The sequence below is a fragment of the Microcaecilia unicolor genome, chromosome 1 (assembly GCF_901765095.1).
Source record: "Microcaecilia unicolor chromosome 1, aMicUni1.1, whole genome shotgun sequence".
Taxonomy (NCBI): Eukaryota; Metazoa; Chordata; class Amphibia; order Gymnophiona; family Siphonopidae; genus Microcaecilia; species Microcaecilia unicolor.
Genome location: NC_044031.1, coordinates 259,589,274 through 259,605,133, shown reverse-complemented (window position 1 = coordinate 259,605,133; position 15,860 = coordinate 259,589,274). Strand labels below are relative to the sequence as shown.

The 15,860-nt window shown below is 41.6% G+C and overlaps 1 protein-coding gene across 4 annotated transcripts in view; it reads right to left on the bottom strand.

Annotated features, from left to right (window-relative positions):
- The window catches only part of RBMS3 (RNA binding motif single stranded interacting protein 3), a 1,285,867-nt gene that overhangs the window by 342,211 nt on the left and 927,796 nt on the right, over positions 1-15,860 (bottom strand). For all 4 annotated transcript variants that reach the window (XM_030205863.1, XM_030205882.1, XM_030205872.1 and 1 more), the window contains exon 6: positions 8,141-8,220. In XM_030205863.1, the coding sequence (XP_030061723.1) occupies positions 8,141-8,220 (80 nt within the window). The remainder of the gene's footprint in view (positions 1-8,140; positions 8,221-15,860) is intronic.

Here is a 15,860-nt window from a genome sequence, read left to right as displayed (position 1 = left end):
AAAAATAATTTTATTTTCTATTTTCTGATTAGAATATGTCAGATTTGGAATGTACATCTTGCCAGAGCTGGTGTTAGACATGGCTGCAGCCCAGGCCATAAATTTGGGAGGGAACCCCAAAACCCATCAGCAGACTGCACTGCCTTCAGCTTCCATCATGCTTGCGGCTCTCTCTGGCCAGGGGACCAAGAGCAATTGCTCCAGTTGCATTCTTCTAACACCATCCCTTCTTTACATTTTGCACAGGAGGAAATGCATTTCTTTCTGTTTCTCTGGTATTGTATTACATGCAAGGTCTGGCTTCTTGGGGTTTTGGTTACATTTATGTTTATAATTTGTAGTCGATTATTCTATATTTGGCATTTTTGGTCCATGTGTGTGACTGAGGTATTCTGTTAGTATGAATTTTCTATGTAGCCTTCTGTAGTAATTTTGGCTTGTTCAGTTTTCCCAACAGACATATTGATATGTTAGGGCCCCACTGTAATATGTAGGGCAATGCCTTTTTCATAGGTAGGATCCTTGTTTTGGAAGTTAGTGCTGGCATCGTAGATTTGCTCTAGGTTATGAGTGACATTTTGTTTTAAAGATTGTTTTATTTACTATATATGGCGGCTGTTGAGATTATGGTGAGTTTTATGAGGAAATGTCCTAATTCTGCTCTGCACCTATTGGGAGGGGGGTGGTGTCAGGGGGTTCTGTGGATGCAGAATTTATTTGCCTTTAATACTAGACTATACGTTCTGGGATTGTTTCTATAGCGTGTAACTAGAAACATGTGTTGAAAAGTGTTTGGTCTTGCTATACAGGCTAAGTATGTGTGTTAGGGGACCGAGGCTCAATGGAGGCTGAAGAGTGCAATCTCTTGTACTTCCCCCTAGCCCTCAATGTGGCCTGCAGTCACTGAAGCCTGCACTGCTACCCTCATTGAAGTTATTGAGAGTGGGGTAGAGGTGGAGCATGGGGTGGGGCATCAGGTGGCAAGTTTTTCAATTTCAAAAAGTTGGCAACCCTGGTGCCCACCCATCTGACCTCTTGGCCCACCCAAAAATTGCCTTCTGGCTACGCCACTGGTGAGAACTAAGGCATGAAAAGCATTATGATATAAATATTTCCATACACTGCACAACTGTCTCAACGCAAAGAAGCCAGATTTATGTAGCAGGGAGATTTGTGGAGAAAAAGACAATTGGGAGTTGAGGGTCACTCCAAGGTAGCAGAATGATTGTACTGGAGTCATGGTGGTATCTAAAAGCTGGAGATCAGTAATGAGACCAATGGGATGACCAGTGGACCCAACAAGCAACAGTTTTGTTTTGATTAAGGACCATTTGATGGGAAATCAGCCAGTCTGACACAGCATCCATCCAGGATTGGAGTGGAGGAGTGGCTTATTGGTTAAAGAACCAGTCGATATCCAGAGGTGGCTAGCTCAAATCCCACTACTACTCCTTACGATCTTGGGCAAGTCACTTAACCTTCCATTCCCTCAAGTACAAACTTAGGGCCCTGTTTACTAAGGCACATTAGCGTTTTTAATGTGCCTATAATTAGCGCGTGCGCTAACTGTGTAGGCACCTATAGGGATATTGTAGGTGTGTACATGGTTAATGTGTCTTAAAAATGCTAACGTGCCTAGAACGCGACTTAGTAAACCGGGCCCTTAGATTGTGAGCCTGCCTGATTACTGCTGGATACATTCCAGAGCTGGATATGACAGTGCGCTAGGGGTGGTAAGTACCACAGGCTGCTGCGGTAGCCAGCCGTACACTTCTTGTTTAGCAAGTGGTAAGCCCATATTGTGCTTACCGCCACTTAGTAAAAGGCGTCAATTATGACTGTAAACTAGTGCTTAACTGAACCAGCTTCAATGAGCCTCCCAGAAACAGTACAGAACTAAAGGGTCCTAATGCATGTCTAACACAGCTTAAAATGGCGTACCATGGGACATGCTCAGGTAACCTGCAGTAACAGCCAAATTAGCGCACAGTACTCAAGGCACTGAAATATATTTGTACTTTTGGGAGGGGTGTGTCAGGGGACAGAGAGTGGGCATTCTTGCACTAGACAGCGAATCTGCTTTAGTGCACACTAACTGGTTAGCATAGGATTACCACATGCGCCCTTATTGCCTACAAAATAGCAAGAACAGAACATGGCAATTAGTACATAAAAATAGAAAACTGGCACTATTTTGCTTTTTGCCTATCATCTGTGCCTGCATTTGTAAACTTGCTTTTGCATTTGTGTTTATTTTATAGTCTGTGTTCTGCTATTCTCCTTGTTGGTTCTTGATTCCCTCCCATTGCCTTGGATTGCTCCTCCCACCATTGACTTTACCAGAGTCTGTGTTCTGCTCCTCTCCTCTTTGGTTCTAGCTTCCCTCCTATTACTTTGAATTGTTCTTCTCACTGTTGAAGTTAACAGGTGGCATAACCTGCCAAGATTTATTCACACATAGTAGCGGCATCTATGTTACTACTTTGCTTTCTGCCTATCATCTGTGCCTGTATTTGTAATCCAGTTTTTGCTTTTTTCTTTTGTGCTAATTTTGTACTCTTTGTTCTGCTACTCTCCTCATTGGCTTCCGATTCCCTCCCATTACTTTGGATTGCTCCTCCCACCACTGACGTTACCAGGTGACATCACCTGTCAAGATTTATTCACTCACAGTAGCGGTGTCCATGCTGAAGGAGTGCAGCAAGATGCGCTCCTTGAGTGAGCTCCTTGGGGCGACTTCTGGGCAACAACTGACACTTCTCACTTTATGTACCTTCGTTGGTTTTCCCTACTATTTTTTGTTATAGGATTTTTTTTTTGTTTGTGTTTTAATAGCATCGATTCCAGTTATTTGGGGTAACTGTCCTTTTTCTGCCTCAACCTCTTTGAGGTCCCGAACCCTGAGTGTTTGTAATATTACACATGCTTCTTTATGAATAGTCCTCGCTCGCCATACTTCTGGTATTGATTCTTCGGTGTCCCCTTTTTCTTCTCTTTCTCTCTCTCTTCTGATGGTTAATTGATGCATTCAAAAAATGGTGTTATTTGTGATATATTATCTGCCTGCCCTTAGTCTCTTCTATTTTTGTCTGAAAATTGGTTGCACACCGGTGAATCACCTTTATTCTCTTTCATTGTCTTCTAGCTAATTACACAGCATTCTCCGTCACTTGTTCTTTATTAAAGAGGGGAGGAGGTGTAGCACTTTTGGCTCCATCGGATATGTCTCTTACGGATCTGACCTCCTCTTTCGCTGGTTTTTCAGAATCACTTTTGCTGCGCTGGAATCTCCCTTGTCCTATTCACTTTTTCTTTTTCTCTGTTTCCCCCTTATTAGATCTTACCTCACAAGATCATTTGGTACAATGCATCTCGGATGCAGCGATTCAATTTCCAAATTTATTTATCCTAGGAGATTTTAATATTTATTACGAAAATCCATCTACTGCTCCTCTACTTCTTTACCTTGGACTGATCACTATCTTATTTCCTTTTTTCTGTTCTGTTATTACCACTTATACTCTGAATCAGAGTGCCCTAACAAGAAAATTCAGCTCAACAGACCCATCCAATTGCCCACCTTGTTTTACCCATTTTCTGGCTGACTTTCAGGCTTATTTTCGAAAGAGAAGGGTGTCCATCTTCCGACACAAATCAGGAGATGGGTGTCCTTCTCTCAGGGTCGCCCAAATCGGCATAATTGAAGGCTGATTTTGGGAATCCTCAACTGCCTTCCGTCGCGGGGACGACCAAAGTTCACGGGGGTGTGTCGGAAGCATAGTGAAGGCGGGACTGGGGCGTCCTCGGCCGATAATGGACAAAAGAAGGGTGTCCCCGTAGAGCATTTGGCTAACTTTACTTGGTCCATTTTTTCTTGCGACCAAGCCTCAAAAGAGTGCCTGAACTGACCAGATGACCACCGGAGGGAATCGAAGATGACCTCCATTACTCCCCCAGTAGTCACTAACCCCCTCTCACCCTAAAAAAAAAACCTTTCAAAATATTTTTGCCAGCCTCAAATGTCATATTCAGGTCCATCGCAGCAGTATGCAGGTCCCTGGAACAGTTTTAGTGGGTGCAGTGCACTTCAGGCAGGCGGACCCAGGCCCATCCCTCCCACCTGTTACACTTGTGGTAGAAAATATGAGCCCTCCAATACCCACCAGAAACCCACTGTACCCACATGTAGGTGCCCCCCTTCACCCCTTAGGACTATGGTAGTGGTGTATAGTTGTGGAGAGTGGGTTTTTAGGGGGCTCAGCACCCAAGGTAAGGGAGCTATGCACCTGGCAGCAATTTGTGAAGTCCACTGCAGTGCCCCCTAGGGTGCCCGGTTGGTGTCCTGGCATGTGAGGGGGGCCAGTGCACTACAAATGCTGGCTCCTCCCATGACCAAATGCCTTGGATTTGGTCGTTTTTAAGATGGGGGTCCTCGGTTTCCATTATTGCCGAAAATCGAGGATGACCATCTCTAAAGTCCCCATCTCAACATTTTGGTCCACCATCTCTAAAGTCGACCTAACTGTTGAGATTTGGGTGTCCCCGACCATATTATCGAAATGAAAGATGGACCCCCATCTTGCTTCAATATTGCAGGTTTCCCCACCCCTTCTCGGGGCCGTCCTGCGAGGACGCCTTCAGGAAAACTTGGGCGCCCCGTTCAATTATGCTGCTCTTTGTTAATTTACCATTATCAGAGCAAACTATAATTTGGGATTCTGTTCTAAACTCCATTGTGGAGAAATATGTACCCCTATGTTCTATGGATTCCCACTCTGTTAGGAAACCATGGAAAAAGGATGACCGGTGAGTACTTAAGAGACAGCTGTGTCATGCAGAATGCCGTTGGTATCAAATTAGATCTGCAACAGAACTTGTTTATTATAATCAACTTTTTCATTTTTATTATTCTCAGCTTCGGGAACTGAGGCACCAGTTTAATGCTGAGATTATTAACAAGGCCAATAATCGTCACAAGCAATTGTTTTTAATAGTTTCTTGTTTATCCTCTATTGCTCCTTCAGCCGATCTACCACCTGGAATAGCAGCTTCGGATTTTGCATATTTTTCTTCCTAAGATTGCAGGCCTAATTTGTCAGCTAATTTTTGGCCTAATTTCGGCTTTATCAACTGATACAGGCATTTCATTTTTTGCAGATTCTAACTTTCTAGACCTGCTTTCTCAGGATAATTAGGATAAATTTATGAGTAGTTCATGGTCCACATTTAATATTCCTTCATTGACAACTTTTTGTAAAGTGGTCAGTTTTCGTGGAAAGACCACCTGCCCTTTAGATCTGATTCCATTTTCTTGGCTGTCAGTTCCATTGCCTTCTTCCTCTAGCCATGGCAATGATTAATGCTAGCTTTACCACTGAGAAAGTTCCTCCTCTTCTGAAACCTGCAATTATTAGACCAATTCTAAAAAATTCAGCCATTGATTCCTCTCAACCAGGAAACTATAGATCTGTTTCTAATCTACCATTTCTGGCCAAAGTCCTAGAGCTCATTGCTTTTTCACAATTAATGCACATGTTGATTCTTCCTAACTGCTTCATCCATTTCAATCGTGATTCAGAGTTGGCTACTTCACTGAAACAATTTTTGCCTCTCTTTTGAATGATAGTCATGTAGTTCTTGTTTCTGCAGCTTTTGATTTGGTGAACCACATTATGCTCAAGTCTAGCTTCCTATGGCATCTCTGGTTTCGTGCTTAAATGGTTTTCTTCTTTTTTGACAGTTCACATATGTTAGGTTAACGTAGTTACCTTGACCTCAGATTCTTTTTCTTTTCCTTGTAGGGTTCTGCAAGGCTCGGTTTTATCACCACTATTGTTTAACTTGTTCATCAGCCCTTTACTCACCTTTATTCAGGGTTTTAATGTTAGAACTTATGTCTATGCAGATGATATTCTTCTGGTATCTGAGCAAGACCCTTTCAACCCTAATTTACAGAATTTACAGCTATGCTTAGATTCAGTTGCTTCCTGGTTAGCTGACAACCACCTAATCTTAAATATAGAGAAAACTGTAGCTATTTGGATTACAGAATACTCGATCTCACCCATTCTGTCTCCTGTCATTTTGGGCTCTCCCATGGCATTAGTGTCTTCTTTTAGGTATCTTGGAGTACTTCTTGATGCACAATTAACGTTTGATCAGCATATTAGTAACATTACCAGATCCTGCTTTAGGTCTCTCCGTTCACTGTGTCATTACCTTGATGATAAATCATGTGCTACTTTATTATATTCTCTAGTAGCCTTGAAGTTGGATTACTATAATGTAGGTTTCCTGTTCTATTCTTTAAAAAGGCTCCTAATGGTACAAAACACAGCAATATGACTACTTACTCATGCATGTAAATATAATCATCCCTGATAAGCAACACCACTGGTTACCTATCCACTTCTGTATACAACATAAGACCTTGACTCTTGCATATAAGGCTTTACATACAGGTATTCCATCATATCTTGCTTCTTTTATCATGCCTTATGTTCCCGCTCGCACATTATTATCTTTAGTTGCTCATTGGTTGACAACCTCAGCTATTCAATGTACCAGACTGCAATCCACACGTCGTTCCATTTTTTTTTCACAGCCCTTGCACCTTGGAACTCCATGCCTCCTGAAATTTGAGCGGAACAATCTTACACTAAATTTAGAGCGATGGTTAAAGCCCATCTTTTATGCAAGCATTTTCTGAGGAGGCCAGGACCTGACCAGATTAGCGTACTCCTGTTTCAGTTACTATTTTAAAGTATGTTATTGATGTGGGGGGGGGGGGGGGGTCCCCCGCTTTCTTTCTTTTTCTTTCTTGTCAGAATTGTAGTTCTTTTCCCTTTTCTGCTCTGGGAGAGTAGCCTAGTGATTAGTGCAGTGGACTTTGATCCAGGGGAACTGAGTTCGATTCGCACTGCAGCTCCTTGTGACTCTGGGCAAGTCACTTAACCCTCCATTGCCCCTGGTACAAAATAAGTACCTGAATATATGTAAACTGCTTTGAATGTAGTTGCAAAAAAACCTCATAAAGGCGGTATATCAAGTCCCATTTCCCTGTCCTAGAATTGTGTAAACTGCTTTGATTTTACTGTGAAAGGTGGTATATTGAGTTTTTAATAAACAAACTAATATTTTATGGTTGCAGTAAAAGTGGCCATAGCATGCTCAGTAGTCCCGCAGTAATTCTGGGATCGGTGCACGCTACCCACATGCTAAAAAACAGGTTTTATTTTTTAGTGCGTGGGCATTTAGAGGTACTTGGAATAGGTCTGCGCTGCACTAATCGGGTAGCATGGGTAAATCATCGCAGGTTTAGCATGTGAGCCTTTACCCCTAGTTAATAACTGGGAAATTAGCATATGGCCATCAATGGGGAAATAGAAATTGTGGCCATTTTACAGCCTCACTAAAAGTACCCTCAGCATGCAGGAAGTCCACACGCTAAAAATAGCGAAGACCCATTATTTTTATACAACATTATTAGGCCCCCCCCCCCCCCCCCCACTTCCTCTCCCTCCTACCATTCCTCCCTTCCTCAGTCCTAGCCAGGGCCGGCAGTAAGGGGTAGCAAACAGTACAATTTCTTTGGGCCCCCATGCCACAGGGAGCCCCAACCTGCCTCAATCTGAAGGAGGCATAGCTTTCAGGCAGGCTTCGGGGGCCCTTTCCCAGTTTCTGACTTGAGCCCCTGCATGTCTAATATCGGCCCTGTCCCTAGTCCTTGTTTAAGCATCAGATTAAAAAAAAAATAAAACTCAAGAAGAAATACAGTATAACATAAAAAATATCTTAGGAACCAGAGTAAACTGCAATATTTGAGAGCAACATGGATGCTTCATCGGCTTTTTCCACACTTTTATTTTTTGAGCATTCTGTTCTAGTTCATTCTACTGTCCTGATCTGAAAAGCACCTTTATTCTAACAATGGCTGTCAAGTTAAGAGTTATCACATCCAGATGTGAAAGCTGTGTGAATCTTTCCACATGGAGGAGGTATGTTAGAAATGCTGTGATCTTCCAACCGCCAGCATGCACAAACATTCCTGCACTCTTTGGCTTCATTCAGGACAAGTATATTTCATGCACTGTCAGCAAGTTTACAGCATTCCTGCAAAAAGAACAACTGTAGCACTTACCTGGTACACCTGGAGGGGTTTTCAAATACTTTCCATTGAAATGCTGAATTACTACTTCACATTTTTCTGTAGATTCCATTCTGAAAACATAAGAAAATAAATTTCTGTTAAAAAAGTTAACCCAGACAATAGGGACTGTCATTATCAGTGTGGATTACCATTAAGATGTGTTATTTTATCACTAATGTGCTATTTTAATACAGGTCCCATTTTATGCAATGAGACCTAGTTACTAATAACTGAGATTAACGGTAAAATAATAGATAACAGCAGTCTATATTGATAACTTTCCCCTTAAATGGTCTATTCAGATGGCATCTTGCGGTCCTCAGTTGAACCGGGGTTAAAACTATGGCATGAAAAAGGTACAGAGCATCCTGCACATGGTCTGTGGGTTTGCTTGGACGAATTCTCAAGTGGGTCAGTCTTTTCAAACCATTTATTTATAAGATCTATCAGTGCTGCAGTCTAATATCCTTTAGAGTGGAGCTAAATAGTTGCATTTGTTTGGGTATTTTTAAAATATCGATATGTTGCCAACGTGCTGTCCATTCAGGTGTTTAATACAGATCAAGCATTTATCAAACAACGTGGCTGGAAAGCAACACAAAGAGATCAAACTTGAATCACTTGATCTCTTTGCAAATCTAGGGCCCCTTTTACAAAGCTGCAGTAAAAGGGTCCCCACAGTAGTGTCAGCACATGGATTTGCAATGCGCCGAGGCTCCCTTTTACTGCAGCAGGTAAAAGGCTTTTTTCTTCTAAGGAAATGGCTGTGTGGTAAGGGAACCACTTGCCGCATGGCCATTTCCTGGGGGAGCCCTTACCACCACCTATTTAGGAGATGGTAAGGGCTCCTGCGCTAACCCTGTGGTAACCAGGCAACACGTGGAGCTGCCCGATTACCACCAGGTAACCCCCCAAAGCTAAAAAAATTAAAACATTTTTTCAGCACCAGAAATGGTGCACAGCAAAGCGGAGGTATGGGTACTGCCCCTTTGTAAAAGGGATCCCTAGTGTGAGCATGCCTAGACAATCTCACAATCCTATTCAACTTTGTTTACAAGCCTTAGTAGATCATTTATAAACACCAGGGGGCACCATAATTACTATTACTATGATCTTCTATGCATTTGGAAGATAGCAACTCCAGTGATTCAGTAACCATGTAAAGCACACTACAGAAAAACATTTTTTTTCTTGCTGACTTATTTTATTCCCTAGGCTTTAAAATGTTTCCTTCCCTTCCACAGATCTGAGTAATTCAGTGCAAACCTTTACTGGTAGTATCCCAATCCCTCCATATTTTGAATACAACATTTGAAACTGACAGGAATGGAAAAGAGAATGTTTTTTTTTTAAACTGTACATTCCTGATAATAGAGACACCTTTCTTAAATTTTACTTTTTTTCAATTTCAAGATATACAATCACATTATTACTATACAACTAAAGAAATCTGAAAAGAATAAACCATTAATTATAAGGAAAATGACAAATAGATTAGTCTACAATTTTAGGAAACAAAACCAAGATATTAAAACAATTAGAATCAAGGAAATAAAAAACCCCCAAAACAATAAACAGAATAGGTGCCAAAGACCAGGGGCAGTCTTCAGATAGCTATATGATATTCCCATACTCTGCAAGATTAGCTCTCACTAATGGTGGCAATGTCTCAGAGGGAAGCTTAAGAATGTCCTAAAATATTTTCTGCCCATTTCAACAGGAGCTATCAAAGGAGAGCGTGGAACATTCAAGGACCTTAGGGTATTCCATGACTTCCATCTTCTTGTTAGTAAAATTCTTATCCTTAATAGGAGACCCACAAAGTCCTTGCAGTTCAGATACTTTATTTTCCAACACAACCACTCTGACTGTTGGTTTAAAGCCTGAGAATGGGCAATTACTGTTCTTGAAATCAAACCAACCTCAGAGGAAAATGTAGTAATCACTTACAATAAAGAAGAGTTGAGAGTATTCACTGCATCCCACAGTGTGTCCAAAGTGACTACGATTGGTCAAACCAGCGTGTCCACCACTAATCCGGAGGTTCCTTCCCCCAAAACAGGTTCTATACTCACAGCTTATTGATCCAAATGCTGCTGCTGTGGGTCAACTCCAAGAATTCCCCCAGGCGAGGAAGTGAAAGATGGAAAGTCCTCCAAGTTGATACCAGATGGGGATATACCTTCCTCTGGGATAACTTTCTGACCAGCTATCCGACAGCTTCTGGGTTGTAGAGGGGCCAACCTGGGAGCAGGGCTCAAGGAAACCCCACTTACATCACTGCCAGAATCCACCAGCATAGCCGGAGGGTTGCATAGCAGGCAGGAATGCCAAAGGAATCCAATGTCTGTCTCAAAGGCTGGGATCCACTTGACAGTGGAGGTAGCTGCCTTTTTTTCCCTCTCTTTTTTCCCAATACAGGATAGGTAAGGTGCCTCCTCGGACAGACTAAACGCGGCACTTATCGGAGCTCCTGCTCGGGCGTCCATTCCACATAGACACCTTTTATTCCAAAGTAATTTAAAGGGGAAGGAATTAGGTGTCCTTTCTCTGTAATATTTTTAATAACATGTGGCTGCCTATGTACAGAAAACCTGAAACAAAAATAATTCCTTATTATTTATGTACAGAGATTACCATATTGACTTAAGAGGCCAAATACAGGGGTGTTTGAATTTTTAGAGAAATGTGCTATATAGAATACATTAAATAATGGAATATGACCTAGAAATAACTCTCCATATGCAAAAATAATGTAAACTGAAATGTTTGAAAAGATTGTGGCTAGATTATAATCTCTACAGTGCTGTGTGAATCTAGTCGTACAGTACAGGAGTAGCTTTTTGGAATAGCCTTATAAAAATACTGGAACAATTTTTCATCAGGGGTTCTAGCAAATAACTTGAAACATATGATCTAGATGTTTCAAATTATACATATATTCAGCAGCACTACACAGTTATTACCACTGAATAAACTGGTATACAGAGTTTTCCCATTTACACATACGTGACCGTCTCTACCAAAACGCGACTAAATGGCAGATTTTTCATGTCATGGGTCCATAAGCAGCCCGGAAAAGCTACATGTTCGAACTCCTGTAACGTCTTTATTTTTATTTTCACATAAAAGGATGGGTTTGGTCTGTTGCATTACAAATTGAGGTGGTCTTTTACTAAAGCTTAGTTTGAGTTATCTGCAGCAGGGCCCATTTTATTCCTGTGGGACCTGCTGTAGATAAAGACCCCCTGATTGTTCTAATAGAATTCATTAAATCTTCATTTTTTGTTTCTGGTGACTTTTGTCACCTTTTCTCACAGATGATCACATGTAGAGGCATGTGCCCAATTTAATACACGTAACTTAATTGAGTAACAAGCCAATCAGCGCTGAAAACTGGTGATAACCAAATTATCAGCACTAGTTGGCAATAATTAGGATTTACTTTTATTTTACTTTACCAGGGACTTATATTCCACTCACACTGTTAAAGGTTCGAAGTGGATTACAGAACAGAGAAAACCAGTGACAATTACACTGGGATGACAATTACATAGTAAGAAAGATAACATTACACAGTGGGAATGTGTATATAAACAAATACAATATTACAAAGAAACAGATCTTCAAAATTAACATTTTTACCTGGACATGTGGTGAATCAATTTCAGTTGAATTTTGTCAGGACCTATTTCTTAAATAGTATGGATTTTAGGGCTTTACAGAACCGGGTGTACTACTACTTATCATTTCTATAGCGCTACTAGACTAGAAATTGATGTTAAGCATTGATGTTGGTAGAGGGTTCCAGATTTTGATGGCTTGATAAGAGAATATGCTTATGAAGGCTCTCCTGAGGTGGAATTCCTTGAAGGATGGAAAATGTGAGTTTCTCGTTCCATAGCCTGAATGCAGAGTTGAGATTAAGCACAACAGATATCATGGGGCACAGCACTGAATGATTTTGAAGACAAAACAGCAGAGTATGAAAGCAATTCTGGCTTCAACAGGAAACAGTTGGACATATAGATTAGAAACCCTGTCGAATATTTTCAAGCCATAGATGAGCCCGACGGCCATGTTTTCTATTGTCTGCAGTTTGCGAAGTAGATGTCTAAGACAGTTTAGGTAGATTATATTGCAGTAGTCCAGCTTGGCTAGAATTAGAGTCTGTACTAGGAGTCTAAAGTGTTCTTGTGTAAAGTATTTCCATATTCATCTGAGGTTATGCATTTGGAAGAAACAGTTCTTGATAGTCCTATTTACCTGCACATCCCAGAATAAATTCTGATCTAATGTTATGGGTGAATACTGAAGTTAATGTGAATACCAATGTTATGAGATCTACTAGGAAACTGTCTAGTCCCTTGCAATGGATTCACTCCATGTCCTTAGAGCAGTGGTTCTCAACCTCTTTTTAAGTTGGGACATACCTGGTGGACAATGCTCGCATACGTGACAAACTACATACATGACCCTCATGGACCTTTGGTCTGATACAGTGTAACAGTTCTTATGAATTAAATGTAAACATTCTCTGCATCCACAAAAACTTTATCTCTCACCAAAACAGATGCAGATTAGAACTCACACATTTTCTCCATAGAAGTTACCATACCAAAAACGAAAAAATATCTATTTATATTTATTCTGAATTTCATGTAACTTGAGTAATAACAACTTAAATCTCTATATACCAGGAACACTGTGAAATAATATAAAACAAAAAAAAAATACTAACTCAACATGCATATAGCAAAACGAATTAGCACTAATCATAACACTATTTCCTATTATTCATACATGAACCCTACCAGCACTACAAATATTACATGGGCCCTGTTAATATATGGCCTGGTTTTAGATCTGCCACTGGAATTGTGATGGACAAAGCCACAGAGCCAAAAACATCTGAAAATGTACTGATTAGGCCAAACAAGTAACAAATGATTTTATATTTGAGAATCTGCAGAAAGCAGGTCTGAACAATGAGTCTTGACACAAACAGGTATATATTAATGTATAAAATGATACAGAGATCAGAAGATGTGATGAGAGGTGTTGCAAAAACATTATGTGAAACTGGTATCTCAACAGAAAAAAATGTTAGTAACCGCAAAAAAAAAAAACATGTTGATATTACCGGAAAATGTTGCAACCTTGTGAAATTGATGGAACGGAAGAGCTGGGTACAAACTGCACAGATGGCAAGATGCGACAGTTTAACCGCAGAAATTGAGAAATATTTGAAAAAAATAGGTCCCAAAATAGGTGCTGCCATAGACTTCTATAGAGAGAAAAGAGTATAAAAGAGGAGAGATTTTGGCTCAATTTCGGAGTCGTCCCCAACGCATCTCAGACGGCAAAGCGCTGTGCCATTGAACCCAGAATCTGTCCGATGTCTGTATTTCTTTGAAATCTTGGTAAGAATAAATACCTTCTATCTGAAACTTATCTCTGTCTTAATTTTCAAGTATTCATTTGCCTGTTACTTATTTTACAAACTAAACTGAACTCACACCAGACACTCATTTTGTGCACAAAATACTGATAGATTCAAATACACTATATGTGGGAACATAAATGGCCCAGAATACACCTAGATCCAGAAAGGCAGAAAGCAGAGGTCATGGGGATCAGTTTTGAATTACGCCTTCTGATGCCTCCCCAGAACCAACCACCCTGGGATTGGAGGGAAACTATAAAGAATCTTCTGGATGAACTTAAGAGGTTCCCCTCCCCATTTGGAAAAGTCCAGAAGGAGTCTAAAAGAGGTCAATTAAAAACAGCCCCTAGAATACCAATACACCTAATACTAGAAAAACACAATAAGTGGGACTGCTATAGATCTTAACAGAGAAATTACATGCAAATGGAATACTGCACCTCAGTCACATATAAAACACAAACAGATCTTCTCCAAATACAGAACAAGAGATCACAAAAATAGAAATATAAAGAGAAACTTGAACTGGGAACCCAAATAAGGCAAACTAGGTAGTACCACAACATGTGAAAAAAAAAAAGCCAGAAATGCATTTCCTCTTGAACTGAACAAAATACAAATACATCCTTGTTGCACATTTCCCAAAATTAAAATGCTCTATCTAATAAATTCAAAATAAAACACTTTTTCCTACCTTAGCTGTCTGAGCATTTTATTTTCCAAACATATTGTTCCCAGTTTATTTTTCTGCTTTCCTGTCTTTTTTCTGCTCTCTTTCCAGTAGGTGCTGTCAATTTGTGCTTTTCCACTGTCCTCTTATATTCTTCCATTCCCTTACTACATTCATCTCTGACTTATTTCTACTCTCTCTTTCTCTCTCTATTCTGACTGCCCACTTAGATTTCTCACTCTTTACTCTTCAGTCTTCCATCTACAATTCAACTTTCAATCTCCTCCTCTCACCCTTCCCCTGGCCTCATATTCCCTTCTCTTTTACCCACTCCCCTATTTCAGCCCTCTGTACTAACCATCCCCTTCTCACATATCTCCTTGAGAACCTCCATAGTTTCTCCTACATGGCTCCATCATGACCAGTATCTCCCTTCTCTCTCCATTCTTAGAGCCTTGTAGCCCAATATCTCCTCTTTTTCCACCCACATTTGCAGTCCAGAATCTCACTGTCCCCCAACCCTCTCCTCTACACCCCTATGGTCCAGCAGCTCCCTGCCCCTCTCTCTTCCCCCTTCCCCCCAAAAGTGCAGCTTCATAGTTCAGCAAGGCAGCAACTCCAAGGGGAGCTTGGCCAGAGGAAACCCAGCCCATTTGCAGGAGAGGCAACATACACAAACCCCAATGCCATGTTCCTTCCCAGAATGTGTAGGCAGTAAACCACACACCAAAGGTGAAAGCCTGCTAAGTGCAGTTTGCAGCCTACACAATCCAGGAAGCAGCACAGTATCAGGGTTTGTGTAACCTTATGTCCTGTGGGGCCAGCATCTCTCCCCCTTTCTTCCCTGCATCATTCAAAGTCCAGCACATCTCTCTCTCTCTCTTACTTACTCTCTTCCCCCACCCCCAATAGTCTCACATCTTCCTCTCTCTCTAGCTTCCCCTCATAGTCTGGCACCTTACCCTCTCTTCCTGACCCTTCACCCCATAAGTCCAGTAGCTCTCCCTCAGCCCCCTTGTTCTTGCACTTCTTTCTCTGTCAGTCCTCCCCTCGAATGCAGCACTTCTCTCTCTCTCTCTGCTCTCCTTCTCAGAAGTGTAGCTAGGTGGGTCGCCAGGGGAGCAGTCGCTCCCTCAAACAGACTTCTGACAGCCCCAGCACCTATTTTTGATGCGATGTTTGAATTAAGCACCAGCACCGTTGGCAGTCTGCTCTCTACTCCCCTGTGCAGGGCCAGTCCTAGGGTCTCTGGTGCCCCCTGCAGACTATCAGTTGGTGCCCCCCCCCCCCATTTAGCATCTTCTTTCTCTCTTCTCCCTCCCTCTTCTCCCACCCTGTCCCCTTTTTCAGCCCTCACACTGCGCCGACTGTCACAGACTGTGCGATGCCGCGTGCCTAAGGTCATAGGAGCCGACTTTTCAAAATGATTGGGGGTGCTGAATTTTTTTTTTTTTTTTTACAGGTGGTGCATTCCCTCTCTTCCCCCTCCCCCTTCCTCCCTCTCTCTCCACCCTCCTTCACCTCTGAGTTCCAGGCCCCCTCCCTCCCACCCTCCTCCATTCCAGACCCCCCTCCCTCCCACCCTCCTCCATTCC